General features: G+C 42.0%; 1 protein-coding gene across 10 annotated transcripts in view; it reads right to left on the bottom strand.

Annotated features, from left to right (window-relative positions):
* Positions 1 to 22,357, bottom strand: part of TACC2 (transforming acidic coiled-coil containing protein 2) — a 118,456-nt gene extending 96,099 nt beyond the window's left edge. For 3 of the 10 annotated variants that reach the window (XM_050975952.1, XM_018910553.3, XM_050975953.1), the window contains exons 1-3: positions 22,131 to 22,325; positions 19,317 to 19,394; positions 6,705 to 6,877 (exon numbers count right to left, since the gene is read on the bottom strand). In XM_050975952.1, the coding sequence (XP_050831909.1) occupies positions 6,705 to 6,877; positions 19,317 to 19,349 (206 nt within the window). In that variant the 5' untranslated portion in view covers positions 19,350 to 19,394; positions 22,131 to 22,325. Of the gene's footprint in view, positions 1 to 6,704; positions 6,878 to 19,316; positions 19,395 to 22,130 lie in introns of all 10 variants that reach the window. The other 7 variants (XM_050975955.1, XM_018910554.3, XM_050975956.1 and 4 more) reach the window with 5 other exon arrangements.
* Positions 22,358 to 24,553: the final 2,196 nt, after the last annotated feature.

Genomic DNA, 24,553 nt, shown 5'->3' with positions numbered 1-24,553 from the left:
TGGTCAGAGCAGAGCTGCACAAGGAGAGGTGGCTCAGAGCTTTGCCACAGCTTAGCAGTGACAGGTTACATTTCAGAAATTCCAAGTCCCCTTCAGACTGGAGCTAGAAAAGATGCTTAAAACACCTCCTGTACAGCCAAGCATAGATTGGATTTTCAGTAATCTCCAGAAATCTGAGAAGGCCCTCTCTGCTTCTCTGCCCAAGTTTTACAGACAAAATACTTGATGGAGAAGTGAGTCAGTGACCAGCTCTGGGGTCCCTGCAGGTTAGGTTTGTGTTTATGCAAACACAGCATCTTGGGCTGTGCTCCCATGCACAAAATGCACAAAAAGCACTTCCAGCTGGGGCCAAGCCCCCTCCTTATTCTGAGAACTGCCCAACAAACAATTTCTTTAGGGACAGCTGCACCTAAAGCTGAATATGAGTCTGTCTTAGGTCCTAAAAACCTCCTTCAGAGTCATTGCAGGGGAAAACAAACCAGTCTTTAAGGAGCCATTGAAATTTGCCTGTATTAAGGCTAAGCCTCAAATTTTGGGTAAAATAGAACTTACAATTCATATATAGTCCAAACAAGTTTCAGCAATGCTTGGCATGGGTTTGAACATTTAATTCATAGTTTGAACATTTAATCCGTAGCACCAAGACATTTTATTTAAACCTTCAGAAAATGGTTTTGCTCAGAGGAATTTTTCTTTCCCTAGCACACTGAAAACACTTATCCATATGAACCTTACTGGCACTGGGAATACCAGAGATGGCAACAGAATATTTGGTGTCTGCTGGATCACTGACAGCACAGGGCATGACAGGGCATGAGCAAACAGCAGGGAGGTTTTCCCCAAGCAAGGAATACACTTTATTATTGACATTAATTTTGCACTCAGGGAATCTTAATTAGAAGAGGAGGGACAGAAACCACAACACTGAACTGAGGAGGGGGTGGAGAAGTGGGAGTCAATTGTTATTCCTGCTTTTTGCTGTGTTGCAGGTCTATCTTCTTACTGACTAAATTGCTCATTAGCAGTTTTGTGCCCAGGGTTCTTCACCCTGGAAGCCAGCTCCTGTCAGAGATATGGTGATCAGGAGCAGAACAAAACTGGGTGGGGGTTGAGGGGGGAATACCCCTCTACCCTCTGTGAAACTGAGCACTGGAAGAAGCAGAAAACACCATCTACAGTTATAATTGCTCCTTATAATTTATTTTTAATCTCCAATTCTTTACTCGTCATTAATCCCATCTGTCAACAGAGCTGGTAAATGCACAGTAATAAATCTGGGATGGAAGTGTTGGTAATGTTCACTATATAGAGCATTCATCATCATATATTTGCATTTTTCAGATTTCATCTGACTCAATTTTCTCTTAAGACTTTAACACACGACTTCTTTGTTACATTAGACTTCTGTTTGCAGCTATTAAATATGAAACAGTTCCAGACCTGTCTGAAGTGGCTGAACATTCTTGATGCCAATTCTTGATCCAAACCCATGAATTATCTGCTGCCACACTGGTGTCGACTTTGTCAAGAGCATAGTAATAAACCTGTGACTTAGCAGGTCCAAGGGAGGTGGCAATCCTATCAACTAAGTTCAGCATTATGAATCAGTCAAAACAATGTTTCTGGTAATTCCATAATGCTGAAAAGTTGTTCATTTTACTGAGGAGCAGATGAAGGAATTGGGACAAGTTTGTAATTAAATGTATGCTGAAGAGAATTAAAATGAGAGTGCTGGCACAGGCTGTGACAGTGAGTTAAACTATCACTGCTAGAGTGGAGTAGCACAGATTCATCATCCTCCTGCTGAAGCTCGCTCAGGGTTTTATTCAGAACACAAGAGAACTGAAAGGTCTGAGTTTTCATTCAGCAGGATTGGCCCAGGCTGACCTGTCTGGGGTATCTCTATTTATATTTCTCCCTCTGATGGAGCTAACAAGGAAAACTATTCAGGAACATATCCCACATCTTCCTTTTCATTATTTGCAATCTTGCTTTTCTGTCTGCAAGACGTGCTGGGGTTAGACAAACATCTGTTGGGAATGCCTTAAGCACAGTTGATCCTGCTTTAGGGCAGAAGGATGGACTGGATGACCCTTTAAGGTCACACCTAGTCCCATTATCTTCCACTCTTTTTAAAGGGAATAACACTACTGGGAAATTACACCACATGCTGAGGATAATTCCCCTGAGTAAAACCCAATCTACATTAAATCAATAATTACTTTCAGGGAACATATATTTTTAGACAACCCATTTAATACAATCAACATAAAGCCATGGCCCTAAAAGTTGGTATTTTTAAACACAGGACAATAAAGTATGGTCTCTTTTGTGAGTAATCTGACTTAGCTCAATATTATTAAGGAGAAAATTCATTCCTATTTACAACAAAACATGCAAATGACAAAGTGTGGAAGAACATTTGAGTTCCTCATAGTTCATGTAGAGTTTAGGGCAGAAAAAGTCATTTTGCTGTGAATAATTGCTGCATGTGATGGATGATGTTAAAAAAAGAGAAAATTCAGTCATGCAAAGACATCGGTGCATCTGTAGCTTGGAATATGGGTGTCCCACTGCACTCAAGAGTTACCAAAGGGAACTTTTCCCTCACCTAAGAAGCTAAGAATTTGCAATTTCAAGGCCCTAACATACTGAGCATACAAATATTTTAATTCCAGTTACAACACCAAATAACAACAAGTTAAATCTTACATGCCTAAATCGTTTATTTTGCATAAACAATCATTGACAATTTGCTTGTTTGAAAGAGCATTGCCAACTTAGCAATTAAGTTTTAATAGCTGCAGTTAACCTCTTCCACTCTCAGAAGATATTGTGGCAAGTCTGAATTTTCCTGGAAAAATTTAGGAGTCCTGCCCAGTTAGGAAGCTGTTTATTAGGAGAGCACTGCCTGCTCTGTGTTTAGGGTGTGAAGCTATAATGGATGTTAAGAAATCGATGACTTTTGGTGCACATCCCATAAATACTTCCAGATTAACAGCCATACCCAGTCTATCAACCATTAACACTTGAAGTCACAACTCCCATTTGTCTGTTTTGTCATCCATAGCAAAGACAAAGGAGATAAACCAGCAGCAGCCAGACAAAATCTCTGGCATTTAGCATTTACTATCTGAGTGGGAGTGTGTGTGAACAGGGGGGTTACAGATGCCCAAATGTGATAAATGTACTGGGTAAACAACAAGAAATGAAGAAATGAAGAAAAAACATGCAGTAGTTATTGAAAGGACAGGCAGCCCTCCCAACCCAGCCACACTTGTGAGGGAAAACCATCAAGTGCCAAAGGCTCTGGATCCCAGAGGTCACACACGGCTGCCATCCACGCTGATGTCACTCTGAGCCTGAGGGATTCTACTCCCAGGAGCCTGAAATCTGAGCATGAATTTAGGGGAACAAATGCACAGCCAGCTCTGCAACCACAGCACATGCAGAGCTGCCTCCCAAATGTTTCTGTTCTCTTTGCACTGACACACGAGAGATCAGTGCCTACATTTTGAGTTTGCACATTTGGACACAGCGTGCTGGAGTGCCTGAGTTCAGGAATCCTGCATTTTAATCTGTCCCTAAGAGGTACTGAAAGTTAGTGAGGAACAGGGAATTGATTTCTATAATCCCGTTCAAAAACAAAACAAAACAAAGCTAGTGACAGTTTTAGAGACAGAACAATTCACTTTTTGAACTCTTCAGTGTAAACAAGCACATGAGAAATCCATCATCGCTGAAGGGCTGCTAACAGCAGCCAGGCTCCCCCACCCTCCCTGTGCATCTAAGCTTTCAGGAAAAAGTAGGAAGCAGGAAGAATGATCTATACAGTCCTCCGGGGAGCCATCCTCCCCTTCTCCCCCACCCCCAGTCACTTTTCACCTCCTTGTTCCATACACAGAATAAAAGGCAGACCCTGCAGTACATTAAGTATGACCAAAGGAAATTATTCTAACATGAAAGAGGGAAGCTGTACTGCTGCTGCAGCAAGCAGGGCCAGGTCTCCCATTCCATTCCAGGAGTGGCTCCTGGTCTCCATCTGAGATGTCTGGAGTGTCAGCAGGAAGCAGGGCACTGGCAGACTGTCCCACAGGATGTGTGGCAGCTTTGTCACCCCACAGTGGCTCTGTGGGTCCCACAGATCTGTGCTCTGCACTCCAGCTGGGGGAGCAGCCAGGGTCCTTCCTCCACAAAGAGTGCTGCATACCCTGAACTGTTTCTGGGTGTGATATCTTTTAAACTGATGAATTATCTTTTAAATTGATGCATCTGCTTCTTCCTGGACCTGCTGGAAGATGTGCCTCTGGGGTAGGGCTGTCCAGCTGGGGACCCCCCAGGCTGTGCACCAGGAGGAGGGCATGGTTACACCTCTCATGGACACCACTGCAAAGCCTGAGGCTTCCTAACTCCCCTGGCTCTTCAGCATTTTTATTCCACGTGGAAAGTTCACAGATTAATTGTGTACTAATTACTGGTTCTGTGTATTAATTACTGATGACCTTATGTTCAGCAAGCAGCACCAGCGAGTAGCAGGTAGGAAGAAAATTGGGCTGAAACGATTACAAAGTTAAAGCCAGAGACATTCTGAGTTCCAAAAGTCAAGCATTTAAAAGCAGCTTGTGAGAATTTGTGGAGGACAGAAGAAAGCCACCCAGAGGAAAAGGAAACGTGGTAATTTTCCAGCCAGAGATCCTCCACCCCAGGGTGGCAGGTCACACGCCCTGGAGGCTCTCAGAGTTCACTTCAGCGTGGAAAAGATGCGCTCAGAGCAGCACAGGGGAGCCAGTTAAAAATAAACAGCTGGAATGTGGAACTTCAAAGATTTTCCGTTCATTGTCTTGGTTTCTATTTTGGCAGGATGTAACTTAAAAGACACCCAGAAGAGGCATGTGCCAGCACTTTCAGGAGTGAGCCTAAAGAACAAGTAATTGACTGAGCTCCCGCCCATCCAGTAAATTTCCTGAAACAAGAATCCTGTGAATCCTTTCAAGCTGACTCATCCATGTAACATTCATCTCCCACGAGTCAGAATTTTGCATGCTGCAGTGCAAAGCTGCTGTAGCCAGCTTGAATATAAATCTAAGTGTTCCAGGTACTCACGTTTAGGAAAGGAACCCCTACAGAACTGCCCTTCTGCCATTTTTGAAAAATACATTTTTAAAATGCAAATTAGTTGAGGAATAAACAAAAAAGTTACTATGCTTATGTTAAAAAAAAATAATAAAAAGCAAGACTGCACTTGCTGCAGGCAAGCCACAAATATTCCAAGCCCAAGGTAAAAGTCTCCACTCTTAGAGAATCCATGTGGATTCTGGTACAAATGCTGTCTGATATTGTGAAGTTCCATAAAAAGCTCCAGTTTGCAGCAATGTTGGTCATGATAGATCTACTGGAAATATCAGCACTCAGCAGCACTCATCATTTCCTCTCTTCCCCCCCTTTCTATCACCTGCATACTGATGAGAATAGCAGAAAGTTACTGTTTTGCTGCCACAAATCAGAATGCATCAGTTTTTTAGGTAGCCTCCTAGTTTATAAAAAAATTATGTTTTCTTTAGTAGGACAGCATGGTTACACACCAACAATGCAGTGATTATGCACAACACCATCAAGAGGAACTAAAACTAGAGGATACATGTGGTATTTGTTAACTGAAGTAGCAAACAAACAAAATGCACATTAAAAATCTCACCCTGTCCAATTTTACATCATTATTCACATATTTGATTTTTTCCCTAGCTACTGGGAATGACATCTACGGCTTCCCTCATTAGAGGCACTCAAAGGCAGGAGAAATTCATCCAAGAAAAAGGTGTTAAAGGTGTTTCATGTGTAGACCTGGTGCTCAGCAGTAGTGATGCTGGATTTCACAAGCCATGCATCTCTAGGAAAGAAGTGCAACTTTTCATCACTTTAAACTTCATACCTAAATACCTTTAGCACTGTAAATGGGCTTAGCAGTCTTAGTCTTGCTCAGACTCCATTATTTGCAGTAGATAATTAAGATGTGCTAGTGGCAGTCAGAAGAAACAGAATTAATAGCAAAAATCCTCCTATGTAAGAGCTCCACAGCACAGCCAAACTGCCCCTTCCAGAAAACAAGCTGCTCTTTTTTCATAAATCCTTTTAGATTATGTCATGTGCCTGAATTTCCCTGAAATTCCCCCAGTGTGGTCAATGATGATCTTATTTGATACCTAAATTAGGACTTCAACTGCCAGAAACTGTTGCAAATATCAAAAATTTTAAAATAGGCTGGAATAGGATAGGATAGGATAGGATAGGATAGGATAGGATAGGATAGGATAGGATAGGATAGGATAGGATAGGATAGGATAGGATAGGATAGGATAGGATAGAATATTGGAAGGGACCCACTATGATCCAACTGCCTGAGCACTTCAGGGCTGACCAAAGGTTAAAACAGACTCTTCAGGGTTGCTCTGTCTCAGATGAGAGTTTATTAGTGCAAGCAAAAAGCAATGAAAGGTACTACAGCAGCTGGAGCCTGGTTTATAGCTCTGCAGTAAGGCAAGAAAGTCAGTTTGGTGATCTGTGAGTAGTCTGGTGGTGTGAGGTTATTTTGAGGAATTCATCATCATCATCATCACCATCATCCATCAGGATGACAGATGTCACCCCCAGCTATCAACAGCATCAGGGCTCCAATGCTTTTCCCAGGAGGAAACTTGATGTCTTACCTTGTAGGGGCTGCAGTGGAGGGGGAGAAGCTCCCAGCCAGTGGCACAGCTGCAGCAAGAGCATCTGAGGGGTCCTGACCTCCAGACTTTGCTGTGCTCTTTTTCTCAGGGCTCCTTTTTAAATTGTGGCCATTACCAGGAGGCTGGCCCAGTTCTGAGTCTTGTGGAGTGTTCTAGAATGAAAAGAGAGAACACTTTAAACAGCTGTTGCTATTTTGGGGAATACATAAGCTTAAGGAGTTTTGTTCTGCCCACAGACAACCTCTGAGGTGGATTTCCCTACTTTGATGGAACTTGCAGGTTCTAAAGCCATTTTATTTCTTAATAGCAGAAAAACAGAAGGAAGTGCTTGGGCCAAAAATAAGTACTAGGAAAAGAAGAGGGAGAGAAGAATGCAGCAATTGTTCTGAAGCAGCCAGGGCTTTACTGACCCAAGGAGGGTATCATCTTCTCTTCTTCCAAGCCTGGCAAATGCTTCCTTGCTGAGCAAGTTTAAAATGAGACAGGATGGAAACAGGCTATAAACTTGGACACCCATAATATTAGCAGCATGTTTGGAGTTAAGTTAGAGATAAAGCCAATGGCACTTGAATCCAAGTCCAGATTCCTTCCCTCCCACTTCAACAAAGCTCAGAATGCCTCTGAATTGAAACAGAGGGCTTGATTCTTCACCAGGCTGCCCTTCTCTGATAACAGGGACAGGCAATGCTGTCGTTTCTCTAGTGACAGCTAGAAATGCTGTTCCACAGCTCTGGCTATGCTGCATCACCTCTTCTCAAAGGAAAATAATCACCAGGGATCTCCATCCGTGGAGATATGCCTTATATGAGTGGATTTTTTTTTGTTTTGTTTTTATTGTAAATTGCTGGCTTTGCTGCAGGGAGGAAGAGAGTCCTGGGCAAGCACCAGGGTTACATCAGGTAGTGACTGGCACCTTCCTACTGAATTGGTTTTTTGAAGAAGTATCTTTAGAACATGAAGAAGAACTGGGAAAAGCTGTCCTGAACAGTAGCTGAGGATGTTCTTTGAGCATAGCAAAAGAACTGGAGCAATGGAGACAAACAATCAAGTGAAAAGCAAAAAAGTCTGAATGAAGGCCTTTATCAAATCCTCTGGCACATCAAACAGTAGCTAAAAAGAAGGAAAGCTGCTTCACCAAATCACCCTTAACAGAAAGTCACTGTGGTTCTAATTCTCAATTCTAGTTGGGAGAAGCCTAAGGCACCCTTAACCTAAAGGCACATAAGTGTATTTACTGATGGCAGAGCCACTGCAGGGCCACAGCAGAGACTGAAAGCACTGTACACAATTCCAACTCATCTCTTGGGGGTTTCTTCACTCATTTTGATGTTTATTTGGTTCTAGTAGTAGTCAGTAAATTGCAGAGAGCTGTTGTTGGGAGAATTACCCTGCTCTGTGTGAACGTGGTGTGCTCCCACACAGCCAAAAGCTCAGAGCCAGAATGAGACACCCAGTGGACAAGCAAAGTGTAATGAGCAACTGGAAAGGTCAGGGCACACTGAAAATACAAAAATACTGCCTTTATACTTCAGACAAATTTGATTAACTCTCATATCCTCTGCCTTTCCCTGGAGGTACCCCTTCACTACAGCTTTATTCTCCTTTATCTCTCCATGTTCCCCTGGGAGAGACCAAGGGCTCTTGGTTTCATGGTCATGAAGAACTTACCCAGCATGTGCTGACATCTGGCATTTAGAATATTTATGTATGTATGTATGTTGGCTGTAAACCCGGAGTATATGGCAAAAAAATACTAGAACATCAAGAATTATACAAGGAAATTTGTTTCCTTCAGCCAGGGTGGAAAAAAAAAATAGAGCTGAGTGAGCTTACAGGGCTCTGTTCTGATTTTGGTGCAGAGTTTTGGGTAGCCTTGCTTTTGTTTGCATGAGAAATCTGCGTGGAGAGTTTATTTCAGTATGCAGAGAGAAAGAGCTATGAAAAAATGTGTTATTAAATGAATAATCAGGAAAAACCCTCAGTCAGTGGGCAGGTAAATTCCCACCAAGCCAGGTGAGGCAGCCACAGTGCCATGCTCTAACTCAGTCCCTGTATCATGTCTCATCTTGAGAGGTACAGGTGGGTCAGATGCAGAGCTGAGCCACAAACAAATGCCTCACTGTACCAGCCAAATTAAAAAGTCATTTTCAGGCCACTTGCAGACAGAAATTACCTCCTCTACTGTCCCAGCAGGGCAGGCAGGGTCAGGAGAACCACACAGAGAACCCCAAGAAATTAGTCCAATTTATGAAATTGTCCAGATGCCTCCAGCAGTTGGCAAGAGCAGTGAGAACGAATTATTCATTTTTCCTCCTTTCTACTACTGCCACCTGAAATTTTCTCCAGCTGCTTCAGGTGCAGGAGGAACACCTCACATGTCTCCTGAGATGAAGAGCTGCATGTTTTGTCTCCTTCTCCTAAAGCCTCTGCCAAGTTCCAAAGCAGAAAATGCACAGCAATTAATTCATGTAGTAATTGACATGGTGCAGCCTCAGTAGCCCCACATGGCTTCTCATTAGCCTCTCCTGCACAAGATCAGCCACTTAGCCCCAAAGGCTCTTTAGGTGACAATGCTGCTCTGCTGACCTGCAGCCATCCCACTTCTGCAGCCACAGCATGGTGGGGATGCACACAAATCCCTAAAGCAAAACTCCCTGAGAGCCAGGGCTGGAAAAGATGAAACAGGAAAGCCTTATAAATATGATTGTCTGGCAAAAGATTTTGAGAATATGGAAACTATAAGTGAGACTGAAATGAAAGCAAGCTCTGAGATCCCTTAGCTACTGAAAAACTGGAAAACAATGGTGTGGCTGGCTGAATCCCCTTTGGATGGAACAACATCCTCTGCTTGCAGACAGCTCCAAGGGTCAGAGCAGACCCTGCTGGCCTGGCAGAAGGGGCCCAAAGAGGAGATTTTAGGGTTTAAAAAGTAACACAGTATAGGAATGTAATGATTCTTATAGGGTGTATGTAAATGCTGTACTAGATTGGTTTGTGAGAATTAGAATATTCAGCACAGAAGAAGATTTATGGTATTTTAATGGGAACCTCACTCTCTCTCACCCACTTTACCACGCTCTTGCCTTTTCTCTCTTTACGTCTCTGGGGTCTGCTCTGAGCTGTGGCTGGCAGCTCCCAGCAGGACCCTGCACCCAGGCCCTCTGCAATAATCCCTAAGTTCCATGACCTGGCTTCAGAAATCTCCTTCAGAGATCTCCCATCTCCACCCATCCTGATCGTCCTACCCCCTGCTGCTCCTACAAGCCAGGACCCTTTGGATTGTCACCAGATCACAGATCCCAGGATCCAGGGATTAACCAGGACCCTTTGGATTGTCACCCATTGTCACAAATCCCAGGAGCCAGGGGATAACCAGGGCCCTTTGGACTGTCACCAGATCACAGATCCCAGGAGCCAGGGGATAACCAGGGCCCTTTGGACTGTCACCAGATCACAGATCCCAGGAGCCAGGGGATAACCAGGACCCCTTGGATTGTCACCAGATCACAGATCCCAGGAGCCAGGGGATAACCAGGACCCTTGGATTGTCACCAGATCACAGATCCCAGGGGATAACCAGGTCCCTTTGGAATGTCACCAGATCACAGATCACAGGAGCCAGGGGATAACCAGGACCCTTTGGATTGTCACCAGATCACAGATCCCAGGGGATAACCAGGTCCCTCTGGATTGTCACCAGATCCCAGATCCAGGAGCCAGGGGATAACCAGGACCCTTTGGATTGTCACCAGATCACAGATCCCAGGGGATAACCAGGGCCCTTTGGAATGTCACCAGATCCCAGATCCAGGAGCCAGGGGATAACCAGGAGCTGATCAGCCACAGGGGCTCGGGGTGGCACAGAAGGGAACTCCTCCCCAGCCTGTCACAGCACAGACCCAACAGCTCATTGCTGATAGAGCCCTACAAATCTGAGAACACTTACAAGCAGCAGTACAGCTGCTGGAGGGAACTTTGAAACATTAACATTAATTTGTCATTCACCCCCTGAGTGACAGAACACTCTGGGGCAGAAAAATTTGGTAGAAGTTTGCTGTTCATCTCCAGAATTCACAAATAAAGTGCAGAATATGGACATTTATGTGCCTGCTATACCTGAACCCCCCATCTCATCAAAATTAGGATGTTTCCATATTAGACACAGAGAAGGGCCCATGTCCCAGTGATTTTATCAGCTGTTACACCAAAATTTGGACTTTATATCCAAACAAAACAGTAGGAGGGGGAGATTCAGCAGAAGAGAAAGATCACAACAAACCAGGTCAGTTATGTGCACACATTTGAAGACTAAATTTAACATTTAACATTTTCCATAGATTGTTTGAGGTCAGGAAAATGGTGTTTCTTTTTTGTTTGGCTGACTAGTTTTGACTTTTTTTGTTTTTGTTTTTAAATAGCTTTGTGCTTTCAGGGAAATGATGTTTAAGAAGTTATAGTTCATCTCCAAATGATCCCCTAAGTGACTGACTTTGGCCTCAGAAAAATCTGACTCTTGTTCTTGCAGTTCATTACCAAATTTAACATGGATTAAAACAAACTTAGCAGCACAGGCCCTGATGGAACAGAGGAGTTTGAACTGTGGACACTCTTTCTTTCTTTCTTTCTTTCTGTTGGATGTTTGAGTGATCAAAAAGCTGCTCTAATACCTAGTAAGGTAAAAGCACAGACATATGTTCAAAAGAAACTCAAAAGAGTATTTTAGCAGTAAGCTAAAATAAATCTTAATGGAGATATTTACATGCAAAATGAACTACTAATATGCCAGGATATAGAAAATCTTTATATATTGGTTTTCTGCATTTAATGTCTTCATGTAATCAGCACAGAAGAACATGCTTTGTGAATCTAAGCCAGACAACAGAAAAACATAATTCAATTTTTTGATTAATTTTTTTAAACTTAGGGTAGTGATGCAAATCAGGTGCTGAACTAGCTTTGCAAAGCATGCTTTTTAAATTTCTAATTAACATGTGTGAAAACAATTATAAAGACTATGTTTTGTTCACAAGTACCATCAGAAAGCTGCAGTTAAATAAATTACTTTTGAGTTCCAATGCATGCAGCCTCTGAAGTGATTGACTACAGAAGCTTGCAGCTAAATTTGTTCTATACTTGTTTCAAGTGTAAAAGGATTCTCATTATAAAGAGTTAGTTAACTGGAAGACTAAAATAATTATAATAAAAACCAGAACACAGAGGTTCTCAGCATTTTTAAGTCTAGGCTAATGAAGAAAACCAACAACAAACCAACCAGCTTTGTCAGAGAGAGCATACAAACAACAGGAGGAAAACTAAACAGCCCATACTTCTTTCCCCTTTAAGGCAGCACAATATTTAAATTAATACAACTGATTCTCCTGAAATATGCAATGTAATTTCCATTAAACCCTTCCAGAAGCACTGGAGTCTGTAAGAACACAAAGTAAATCTACAGGGTCACTTTATTTTCCCAATGACTTTGAACAAGATGCCAAAGAATAAAAAAAAAAAAAAAAAAAAAAAAAAAAAAAAAAATAAAAAAAGGAAGAGAACTGCATTAAGACTGCAGCCAAAAGGATGATGTGCACTGCTGCACTGGAGTTATCACAGCAGAGAGAAATGCCTCTAGTGCAGAGCCCAGCTCACAGCAGCAGCAGGCACAGCCTCGTGCTCACAGCCCAAAGCTGGAGCTTCCCAGCCCAGCAGCCCCCCCAGAGCACAGCCCAGCTCCAAAGCCAGCACCCTGCATGCCCACCCAGCCCCTCAGACAGGTGACCTTGGCCTGACTCCCCTTCCTCCTTTCTCTCTCTAAAAGCTGCTTCCTCTCCCAGCTGCCACATTGCCCCATGGAGCACATCCTTTTGCAGCACTGCTGGAGCCTGCCAGAGCTCTGAGGAGCTCAGAGTGATCTTTGAGGGGTTACACTGAATTTCCATTCCCTCCAACTCCCTCTGGTTTCGTGGAGGGGAAGCTGGAGCAAGCCTTTACAATCTCAGTCAATAAACCAGAAATTGCCTTTCCTTGTCCTTCGTGTCTTCCATTACAACTTCAGGGAGGGAGGTGTTTGAACAGGTTTTTTTTTTTTTAAGTTTGCTGCTAGAGGTTGTTCACATGCTTGGGAAATCAGGGTTTTTAAATAGCTCTTGAAATTTCTGAAGACAGAAAAGGTTTTTCTGAAATCACCTCTTCACTCTTCTGGCTTTTGCTGTTGTTCTGCAGGAAGAGTAGCCAAGCTGTGAGTTAGAGTTTTAAAACTTCACATCTTTGGAGAGTCATTGTCTCTCCCTTGTTTGGAGAAGTGGTACCAAAATAAATAAGTAGACAGTGAGTGGATATTGCTTTAACAGCTGGAACTCTGCATTAAAATCAGCGAGCACTGGTCAGCAGAGCCAGTGAGCCATCACAGAACTGCAACAAATCACTACCTAATGCACTGAGCCAAGCCTGAGCACCATGGGACACTTTAGAGATGAAGAATTACACTAAAACTCAGCTTTAGCACCTTGCAAGGGATCTAAATGTGATTTCAGCAAACAACTTGGTGTATTGCTGCCCCTTTTTGAGAGTGGCTGGGGTACAGCAGTTTGCAGGGGATGCCTGTCATGACCTCTTCTTGCTTTTCTTCCCAAACACTGTGACTGCTCCATCAGCTGGATGTAATTATGACATGATCAGATAGGAAGAGCAGACTCCATCCTTGAGGGAGTCTGTGTATAGAATTTTGCAATTACACTAGATTTTTTCTTTAATCAGTAATGATGTAATTTGCTGTTGCTCCTGGCGTGGTTTATTTGTCTCTCACAGGAGGAGAATTTTAAGTTCATACCTATTCTAATTAAAACCCTCAAAGGGGCAGGAATGCAAAAATTGGCATTGGCTTCTCATTTAATTTAATTTGCTTCTCACAAATACAAGAAGCAAAGTAAATTGTGATATGGTAACGATGGTATTTGAAAAATTCTTACAGCTTTTGATTGTAAGCACCCATGACCTTCTCTTAGAGATAAAGGGCTGCCTTTCCTCCTGAGAAACACCTACTGAAAGGACTCTGGCTGTGAACACAAAAACAAACACTGGTGTGTGTAGGGGGGTGTGTGTGTACTTATATATTCACAGTCACCATCTTATCTTTGATTTAGATTTTCCCCAGAACACACAGCCACAGCAGGAACAATTCAAACCTTCAGGCTTCAGTGTTTGTGTTTATGACTATTCCAGTCCACTGAGGGCACCAAATGGTTTTCTTTAAATTCTTGTAAATGTCAACATGGGTGTCTTCTCAACCACCTGAGAAGGTTTGAGGAATATGCACAGAGCTAGTGAAGCCTGGCTGTGGAACTCCTGCATGGCTCTCCTCAACTTCACCTTCCCACCTGCCTAATGGGATCTGTGCTCAGCAAGCAAAGGAAAATTCAGAGTTAGCTTTGTATCCTTTCTACTCTGGCTGTAGCTGTTTTCCTTTGTCCCTTCCCTGGTGTTTGGTGAGTGCCTGGATTATTTTCTGAAGGATGGCAGGTGTATGAGATACAGCAGGAGAGAGAGAGAATAAAGTTGATGAACTTGGGAAGAAAATCTTCACCCCCTCACTTGCAATTTTCAGTCAGTGTGATTTTAGCTAATTTCTGCTGAGTGGTCCTTGGACAGCTGGCAATAAATGACTTGAGAAGATGCTGTTGGATTCAAATAAAGCACTATAGGAAAATGATCTCCAGGTTGAGTCCCAAACTCTGTTGTGCTTCCCAGCCAACAGTGTTTGCCTGCCTAGTCATTCCAGAGCTGTGGAAAATGCAGGTCCAACATTTTCACACTATTTTTTAAATGGAGAAATGTGGTAAATAATTACAGAGGAACTTTATAAATATAATGTATTTTTCCTTTTCATCTCTACCCATAAATTCACGTCCCATGAGAAATGATGATGGCTTTACAGTTGTGAGGAAGCTTTAACCAGTAACTCAGAAGAGAAGGACCAGTCTCCCAACTTCCTTTTCACTATACTTTTAAATTAAGAACTCTGCCACCACTTTGAATCTTCTTCTTTCATCCCCTCTCCTTCAATCACAGGAAAGATGTAAATAATAATGTGAATAATAATTATTCATTGCAGTGAGAAGCGTCCCAGAATTTGCTGCATTTGCATAAAAGGACATAGAATTCTCTGAAAACATAGAATGTTCTTTTTGAGTAAACTCAGAGAAATACTTGACATTATTCATTATGGAATAATGGACTAGCAGTAATTACCACTGGAAGTAAGGCTTAATTAATTAAAGTGGTGGCTGGAGGTCTGTCATGACTGTGTAATATCAGGAACAGACTGTAACCAATTGACAGCAACATCCTGATAGGCAGTGAAATGGAAGGAAAAATGGAAGGAAAAATGGAAGGAAAAAATGGAAGGAAAAAATGGAAGGAAAAATGAAAGAGAATCATAATTCAGGGAGTAAAAGTTTTGAATCCCAGTGGACACAACAAACCCAGAGAGGAGCCCTTGCAGGGTAACAGAGAATCACATGAAAATGCTCCAGGCAAAATTTCTGTGCAGAAAATTGGGAATGAGTTTTTTGTTCCCAGCTGACCATGAACAATGGAATGTATACAGATGTTACTGCACTGTTCAAAAAGTATGTAAACACCCAGGTTGAGCCCCAGAGCTCAGAGGGGTTTGCCCAGTTCCCATCTGTGGGATTGGAGGCTGAATGCTGGGACAGAGCTGCTGCTGAGCCCAGCATCCTCTGCTGACTCCTGCAGCACCAGGGTCTGAAGGGAGATTAATTATCCCAGCAATTAACCAGAGCCACCAGTTCAGAGAGACTGAAACCAGCTGAAAGATGGGAAAAGTAATAATGCAGAATATTAGCTGCAGGATGCTCAGCAGTCAGATTTGTTCTAGGAAATAAGTGGAGAAATCCGAGCAGGATCACAGCAGGACAACTCCAGACAGCTCCAGACTCCTGAGAAGTTGTGGCCCCTCTGGCAAGTGTTGCCTGTCTTACACATTTCACAGCAGAAAACAGGAACAAAAAGATAACCACACATTAAGATCTCTGTTTAAAGAGAAATGAACAATAATAGAGATGTGGAATAACCAGCTTTGTTCGCTTTTTTGCTTATTTCAGAAAACCAAGAGGAAGAAAGGATAAAGCAAAATATGTAGAAATAACTTATGTCTAACTGACTTTGAAATTCCCTCTTCAACTCTGGGGCAGGAGATGCATTACTAGAACTTCAATTCAGCAGCAGTTTTCACCTTCAAAGAGCATTAAAATTACTTGATGACTTTTACATTTCTGTAGTCGTGAGAAAGGCTGTGGAATATGACAGTTCTCCTCTTCAGAACTCTGAGTGGCAAGAATTAAAACCCTGAGTTAAAAGTATTTCATATTAGAAAATCCAGCCTATTCAAGCTTCACAAAATTTTATGCTCATGTCTCCAGTTCTAAAGAACTCTTTCTGTTTTTAACATCTTCCACCCACCTCTTTAAAGTAAGAGGAAAATTGCTCTGGTAATGGCATCATAGTAGTAAAAATAAAGATAAAATACAGTCAGGGAAGTCAATAATAATCCTGTAACATGCAGTCCCTTTGGGAGCTGTCCCTGAGCTCTCTGCACAACCCCTGGAGCAGCATGGATGAGGCTGGGACACATCTGGGATCACTCTGCATCCCACTGACCATGTGCCTGACTGCATCTGACATTTTAGGGAGCAGATTTGTTGCTCCTGCTCAGCTTGGTCTCACTTCTAAGTGTGGCTTTATGAGCTGGCACCTGAGTCCAGACTGTCCAGAGGTGCTGAGGAAGTGCAGTTACATCAGCCTCTGTGCAAGTGAGGGTTTTCTTTTCATTAAGGCCATGTGGATGGGTTTTTTTGGGCATTTGGCTGTCCAGAAAAGTCAAGGAAAAGAAGACAGTGTCATTCCTCCATGACACCCAGTTCTTTTGGGTGGATTAAGAAAGATCTGTTTGATGGGCAGCACAACAGCTGAGACCTTCTACAGCTCCCTAAACTGCAGTACTTCCCATTAAGAGCACCTCCATTGCTTCACCTGCATTTGGCCTGCTAAAGGCTGGATCTCAAGCATCAAACTGGGTCAAAGTATCTGTTCTTCCAGAATGTTTCTTTTTCACTTTAAAGACCTTTCTCTTCATTTGGGGTTTCACTGTTCAAGGTAAATGCATTATAAAAACAGCTTATATTTCATTCAGCTGTGCCACTGCAACAGGGCAGGGCACAATCCTAAAATCTCTCAGCAGTTTGGACTTGGTGTGCTTCACAGCAAAACCGAGCATGGTTAGTATCAGTGTATGTGAAATCACTCTGTTAAACACACTGCTGGCCCCAGCCTTGCTTTACCCAAGCATTTTCTTTGTTCATTGTCACTAAATTTAGCTGATGTTCTCCTCAGAGGCTGCTCCCTACAAGACAGATTGGGTATTTACTTTTTCTCCAAGTGTCTACTACAATCTTCCTAGTAGCACATTTATTCCACAGATCTTCCCACTCATTAAATGAGTTCTAAACTTAGCACAGGCTCTCCCAGCTTTAATGCAAACCATGTGTGAGGCCTCCAAATGACTCACTGAGAGCATGAGCCGTGCAGGGGTGTTCTCTGATAAACACATAAATAAAAACAACTCAGACCAACTGGTTCTGAGCAGAGGAACAACCCCAACTGAGCTATTTCAGTGGTGTTAGGGTTGGAAGAAGAGGCAGCCAGCAAAGGGGGTCAAGTACAGGCTGCTTCTCTAAAGCATTGATTGCTACTAAAGAAAAAAAGGTAAAAGAAACCAGATTTTTTTTTTTTTTTTTTTTTACAACTTGCTGAAAACTTAAATGTATCTGCCTTGCAAATGTGCAGTAAGTGTCACAAAAGCCAAAAGCCAGAAGCAGATGCAGAAGTAAAGGAGCAGCCAAGCCTGGTGCTAACATTTTGAATGCAAACCATGCAAACCAGTTTCATCACCCACTACCTGCTGTGCTCCTTGGCTTGGTGGTGTAAGGATGGGTTTATTGACACTGGGGAATTTCTGACTGAAAATCAAAATATTTAGGTTTTGTTGCTACTTCTCGTTATCCCTCTGTTAACAGTGGTTTTTAAAATAATTTGGATTCTTAGCATATTTTGTTTTGCTTTGGAAGGCGTTGGGTTGTCTTTTGTTTTGATTTTTACAGTCTGAAAAGGAGACCAGAAGCTTCCTTTCCTTTTAGAAAAGGTTTTTTACTACAGGTCTTGATAAATTCAGTCGTTTTTAAGTGAAGTCTTCTCAGCCTCAGGATGACTCCTGAACAAATACATTTGACTTCCAAAAGCTTCCTGAGTGCAAGCTGTACATTATGGAGAAGAAATTCTCATAGTTATAGAAATTAGGACATTCCCCTCTTCCCAAACCTTGAGGAAAGCTGGGACCAAATCTTGGGCTAACAATAAAACTTGGTAAGAATAACCACAAACTATGGAAGATTTTTCTTCTAAAAATTATTCATGAAAAAATCTGTAATAGCTGTAATACTGATTGTCTTGAGAGGCTCCACTTTGCAATGCAGGAGGTGCAGCAGATCTGCTGATACCTGAAGTGGAAGCAAAATTAATCCTCATGCATTTTAGCAGCTACCACAACATATGGAAGAGGAGAGGATAAAATATATACCAGTGTTTTAATTGTTGAAATTAATGAATTAAACTTGTATCAGCATAGTAACTTCTATTGTAATTGTACACCAGTAGCCAGAGTATTTCACTGCCTTCCTTTTGAAAATCTAAACCTAAACCACCAAACACCACCATGCATTGACAGCACTCCCTGGGAACACAGGTGCAAAGTCCCTGATGGGGACACAGACAGTGCAAGGTCATTTCTGAGCAAGGAGGAGCTGCTGTGTGCCAGGGCTCTGAGGCCACCACAGGCACTGCCCAGCTCCCAGGGCCTGTCCATGGCTCAGAACCCCATTTCAGCCTCCCCAGGGGTGTCATCCCCTGTGATGCCATGGGGCACTGGTCCTGCCCCTGACTGCCACCCTGGGCCCTTCCCTCTGCCCAGGGATGTGCCTGATGCCTGGGGTGCCCCAGGTTGGAGTGCTGGGATGAGCCAGCCCTGCTAACAGAATTAGTCTTCCTTTACTAGCACCTACATCCCATAAAAACCCTACACCGTGTCAATTTGCTGATAGTCAGGTGGCAATTAGGTCACAGAAGCAGAGAAGAGAGACAGTGGTCATTTGTGGGTTCATGACTCCAGTTGTGAATCCCAGTCCTGAATCTGATGTTGCTTTTTGAGGGTAAAAGCTTCCCTAAATGTGAAATGGGGAGGCAATATAAGGGAATATTTGCTGTGATTATTTTCCCAGTAGTAACTCCTAAATGTCAGTAACTGCTGCACTGCCCAAACCGTGCCCTGATGCTTTGGAGCACTGTCACTGCCAAAGGAAAAAAACCACACCAAGTTGCTTTCAATTACCATTAATGACACTTAAATATGAGTGTAATGGGGAGCAGAAGATAAATATGGGGTAAGTGGCCTGTGGAAGCAGTTTCTGAAAGGTTTGCTCTAGGCTAGGAGGGGAGGAAGAACAATTGCCCTGTCACACCCACCTCATTCTCTGCACTGCTGTTCTCATTGCCCATCTCAACTCTGATGTCCAGGATCACACAGCAATTAAGGAAAGACCACTGGAAGAAAAGAAAAAGCTCTTAATGGCCTGTAAGAAAAACCCCAAACCAAAATAAAACAACAAAAACCCCTGGAAATTGTGAAGGGCTGTCATTTCAGCCACCCAGCCAGCTGCCCTTTCTGACATTGAGCCTTACAATGATTCTAAGTCACAAATAGAGGGAAAAAGAACTCTTAATGCTTTTATTTCCTCATGTCTCTCTGCTGTCTTCTGGAAAGACAGTCCTTGGAATTCAGCTTTGTTACTCTGGATTATCCCATGACATTTGAACATGCCAAAAAAAGATATTTTCCTTGCCCAAGTCACTTTGGATGGACAGCCCATGGGAAAACCTTGCTGTTTTAACTGTATTCACACCATTTTTATTACTTGAAATCCCTGGACCAAGCTGCCTGCTCACATTGTCAGAACCGTGCTGTTAAACCTGAATATCCCTGTGACAAATCATATTCAATCAAAGCACTCAGAGAAACAGTAAATAGATTTTTTTTCCTCCTGATCACTGGCATCATTCCCTGCTTTTCTTAGGCATTATTCTGTTACAATGTTGTGTTCTGAACACCTCCTTAAGACTTAAAAGGATCTGCCTTTTAAGGCAGATAATAATACTCTGGGTATTATTAATACATAATAATTATTATTATTATTAATATTATTAATTATGTATTAATAATAATTATTAATACATAATTACTGTTGGTTTTATACTAGTTCAGTTCTAATTATTCAATTTCAAAAAAATTTCTGAGCAGTTCTAGAGTTAAGTGTCTCCCCAGACATTGTTGATTTCTATTTTTTTTTTTTTTTTAAGGATACTCAATAGTAAAAGTCCCCACCAGAGATTCACTTACATTCTTGTCCTAGATACTTTATTTGGGAGCTCATGCATTGAAATTCATTGTATTTATTGTATTACTGAATAAGTGAAAATTATACATTATTACAGTCTCTTCAGTTTTTTTTTCCCCAAAGAATTTGGGATTACTCTGTAGTGTGTGTCAAGAAAAACTCCATTAAAGTTAGGCTGTAAAAGGGAGATTGCACTTTGAACCCCAAGGAAACCATACAAGCTTTTAAGGAATGTTGTTACTTATTACTACAGTACATTTTTTAAAACTTGAAATAGTATTTTTCTTCACAGGAGGCTTGGGGAGAGGGAAGTTTGGTGCTGTGCTCTTGAGCTGTGTTCTGTTTAAACTTGATTGTCTTCAGGGGATACAGCAGTGCTTGAACTTGCTCCTGTTGAAATCACTGGGGCCAGGATTGCACTTTCAGTGATTAATTGGCAACGTGAGGTTTTATCTGCTGAGATTGCTGCCAAATCCTCTCCTGTTTTAAACAGTTTTAGAACTGTTTTAGAACTGTTCTGAGCTATGCTGAAGACTGGATGTAACATTTTCAGAACCACTACTCCCCAAGTATGAAGTACTCCATATGTACACACACAAATCTTCTCAGGCTCAGCCCAGTGAAATGTTCCAAGACAACACATTAAGATTATAATATTTTAAGTGTGTATTGATATAATAAAGCATTCTCAGGAGGGAAAGAATAACTCCACTATAGCCATGTGCTTCCCTCAACAGCCAGCACAATTCTTCAAGAGTGAATATTGTGGCATTTCTGTTCCCTGACCTGCCGAGCTTTTCTCTTCCCAGATGTTTTTCTGTCCCTACAGACATCATGTGAAAACACCTTAAAATTCAGATTGTCCCCTCACAAGCACTTGCAGCAATAACAAAAACTGGGGAATGAATGAAACCCTCCCAAATCCCCACGGAGTTGCTTAGTTCATTGGGGTGGGGTCTCGTATATCAACTGTGCAAAATGCAGATTTTGCTGCTCAAGTTCTTCAATAGATTAGCCAATGTATGTCATAATGTTGTCCTATTTATTTCAGAGAAAATTCACTCCAGTGCATGATATACTGTCAATATTTCTGCACCAGCTCAGCCATGCTGACTGTTAAGGACAGCAGCTGCTAATAGAGGCCAAAGTTCTAATATTGAGTTGAAAGATAACAATACCTTTTTTACAGTTTTTAAATTAAAATGCACAGGAATCAAAGCAGAAAATGACAAGAGCACAGCAGAAGTGCCAGCTGTCAAAAATCTCCACTAACACATCGTATCATATTGTCTACCCACACTTTTCTTTCCCTAGAGCATGAAATTTCACAATTTTCACACAATTCTCACATTGCCATCTGCTTAATAATGAAGATAAACGTCATAAATAGGAAATAAAGACATTACAGATTCTCCAATAATGAAACAAGCAATAACAGTATTAAAGTGTGAATTACATTGCAGAGTGCTAAGATCATTTTTTAGATTACAGTGTTACTGTAATCCTTTTTGCATACATTATTTCTAAATCATTCAATGCACAAGCATTACTTAGGTTACAAACTAAAGTGCTTTATCATATGTATAGACTTTCAAATAAACATTACAAACATGCTAAAAATCCATCCATTAAATAAACATAGCTTAACCAAAAGATAATATTCATCATCTTTCTACAGTATCTTTCACAATTTACATGTCATTATTGAAATTATTTGAACACTACATATCTCAGAAACAGCACAGTGGTACCAAAATTGGTCTGTTCAGCCTGCAGAGACTTTTGAGCTGCACCACTCCAAAGTCATTATTATCTGGCATGGCTTTTTGAGCTGAACAACTGCTGCCCTGAAAGCAAACAAGAGGGTGTTTAAGGTTGCACTTACATTCCAGGATTTCTCTGGCCCCTTTGGCTTTGCCAACGCTTTTAGAGCGTGTCTTCAAACCATTCCTTCCATCTTCACCTCACCAGTTTTCACCTGATTTTCCTCCTACTTCTCCTCAGACTCATGAAATGTAGGCTTTCTCTCCGGGACCCACCTTCATAACCTGCTCAACAACCAACTTGCCTCCACCCCAGGCGAGAAGGAAAACAAGTTACACCTCCTGAGCCCGGCCTCCCCCTGCTCCTGCCAGGCTGCTGAGCCTCTCTGCCTGCCAGAAATCCAGTTTTTCACAAAAGCAACCCCAGAGAACATCAATTTTGGGTCAGACATATTTCACTTCTACCGTTTCTTGGCATGTGGTATAAGCAGTGCTTCTTGCAAAAAATGGTTCAGTGAAACTGTGTCAATAACACACTGGAGTTATTGGTTGTTTTCAAGGGAAATTTAGTAATTGGGGGAAAAAAAAATCTGTTCTGCATTTTGTGTCCAGGTTTGTTTATGTGTTTAAGCTCATCCTTCATTTTCTCATATTACCCTTGAAAGCTGTCAGAAATACCTGCTAGCAAATGTTGATGTGCCTGTTCAGGTTATGGTGAAATCATTTCCCATTTAATCATCCTGAAGGGTGGAGACGTGACAAAAACCCTTTGAAATGTGATGTTGCAAGAAGTACTGGTTTATGGGCGAGCTAATTGTTATTATTAACCCTGATTGTCCATTCCAGCAAGGCTTCCACAAAAGCAGAAATGCTTCCACAAAGGGGTGCTCAGAAACACAGCTGGTAACCAAAGACAGATATTTCTCATTAGTGGCAACTCCAAGGGATTAATGAGTTTCTGTAAACACCAGTGGTGCTTTTTGGGGCCACAAACCAAAGGAATGGTGCACTGTGGGTTTATTGCACCTGCAGGAGTGTGAGGCAGCATTGCTGAGTGCAGCATGGAGAAGTCATCCCTGACATGGCTAAAGGGCAGGATTTCACAGGGCTGTCTGCTGAGTTTTTTTCCACAAAATCTTGGTCTATAAACTCCTGACTTGGGAACATAAAGCCTGTTATGAGATGGAATGCACAGTTGCAAGATCAAGGGCTACATGAATAGCCCTGCCTTTTAAATCTTTTTTTATGACATTGATGATCCAACATTCTCTGGTCTCCCCAGCCCAGATCAGAATCCAGTAAATCTGAAGTTCATAAATTCAAAATTTTAGTGTGTTCTTTCTTAAAACCAAAGAGGGGGGCATTGCACAATTGGTTGTCTTATAGACAACAAATTATGCAATGTTTTTTGTTTAGGCTCTCTGCCATGAATTTAAGAGCAGGGATCCTGTGGGAGCTCAGGAAAACACAAGCCTGGTAATACATCCTCACTTCTGCTAGCTGCATTATTTCTTCATCAAAACAAACTGAACTCACATTTGGGGCTATTCCATGTCTAAGCTATGGCCAGAAAATGCCACAAAGTGAAAGTGAAGAAGCTGCCTTGCAAAACAATTATCTGGCAGAAACTTTGGGGAAAAACAACCTTCAGTAATCTGCAGATGATGATTTCTGATTGTGTGTTTTTATCAACATGCATGCAAAGCAGAATCCCTCTCTTTGGCTAAGTTGTGTAAGGTTTGCAAAGCCACCCAGGCAACTCCTGCGCTGGTGCCAGAGCTGTGAGCCCTGGAAATGAGAGCAACCAACAGAGCCACCCTGTGCTCTGACCTGTGAGCCTACAGCAGCTGACAGCACTGCCACTGCAGCTTTGGGTCGGTTTCCTGACCCACTCTCATGTCTAAATTAGGATTCACTAATTCACTCCTATCCCAGCTATCCCATGCAGCCCTTCTTCACTGCAAGAGGCTGATCTGCTCTGCTCCAGTCTGAACTGTAAACCACCAGCTCTGAGAGAATTCCCCATGCTCTGCTGTCTCTATTTCTCTTTGATTTTTATTATAGGGGGAAGAAGTACTCCCACTGGGCTGCTTTACTGTTGTGTGGAATTTCCCCTGAGGTTCCTCATCCACTCTTCATGCTCATCCAGGGAGAGACTGTCTTTTCTTGATCAAAACAGGATTGAACCCAGGAGGACTGGAAGACTTAAACTAGGGGAGAATACAGCTCACACTTAAAAGGTAAGCAGTGTAGTGGGTTAATAAGTTATTATTTCAGTAAGATCCAAATAATTTGTCATGAGTGATCAAATTTAATCCCAGTATATACAGTATAGGGTACACTTACCAACCATACTACACAGACATGTTAGTTTCTTGTATATTGAAGACATGCTGCCTTAGGTATTTGTAGAAGACAATTCAGTGTGAGGTCATTTTACTTTATGGTACAAATACTGCAAATTTATGACCAAATGTTTTATATGTACCAACAATCATGTGACCTTACGTTCACATGATTGTTGGTACATATAAAACATTGCAAA

Source organism: Serinus canaria, chromosome 6 (genome assembly GCF_022539315.1).
Source record: "Serinus canaria isolate serCan28SL12 chromosome 6, serCan2020, whole genome shotgun sequence".
Lineage (NCBI taxonomy): Eukaryota > Metazoa > Chordata > Aves > Passeriformes > Fringillidae > Serinus > Serinus canaria.
This window is presented reverse-complemented; position numbering and strand designations above follow the sequence as displayed.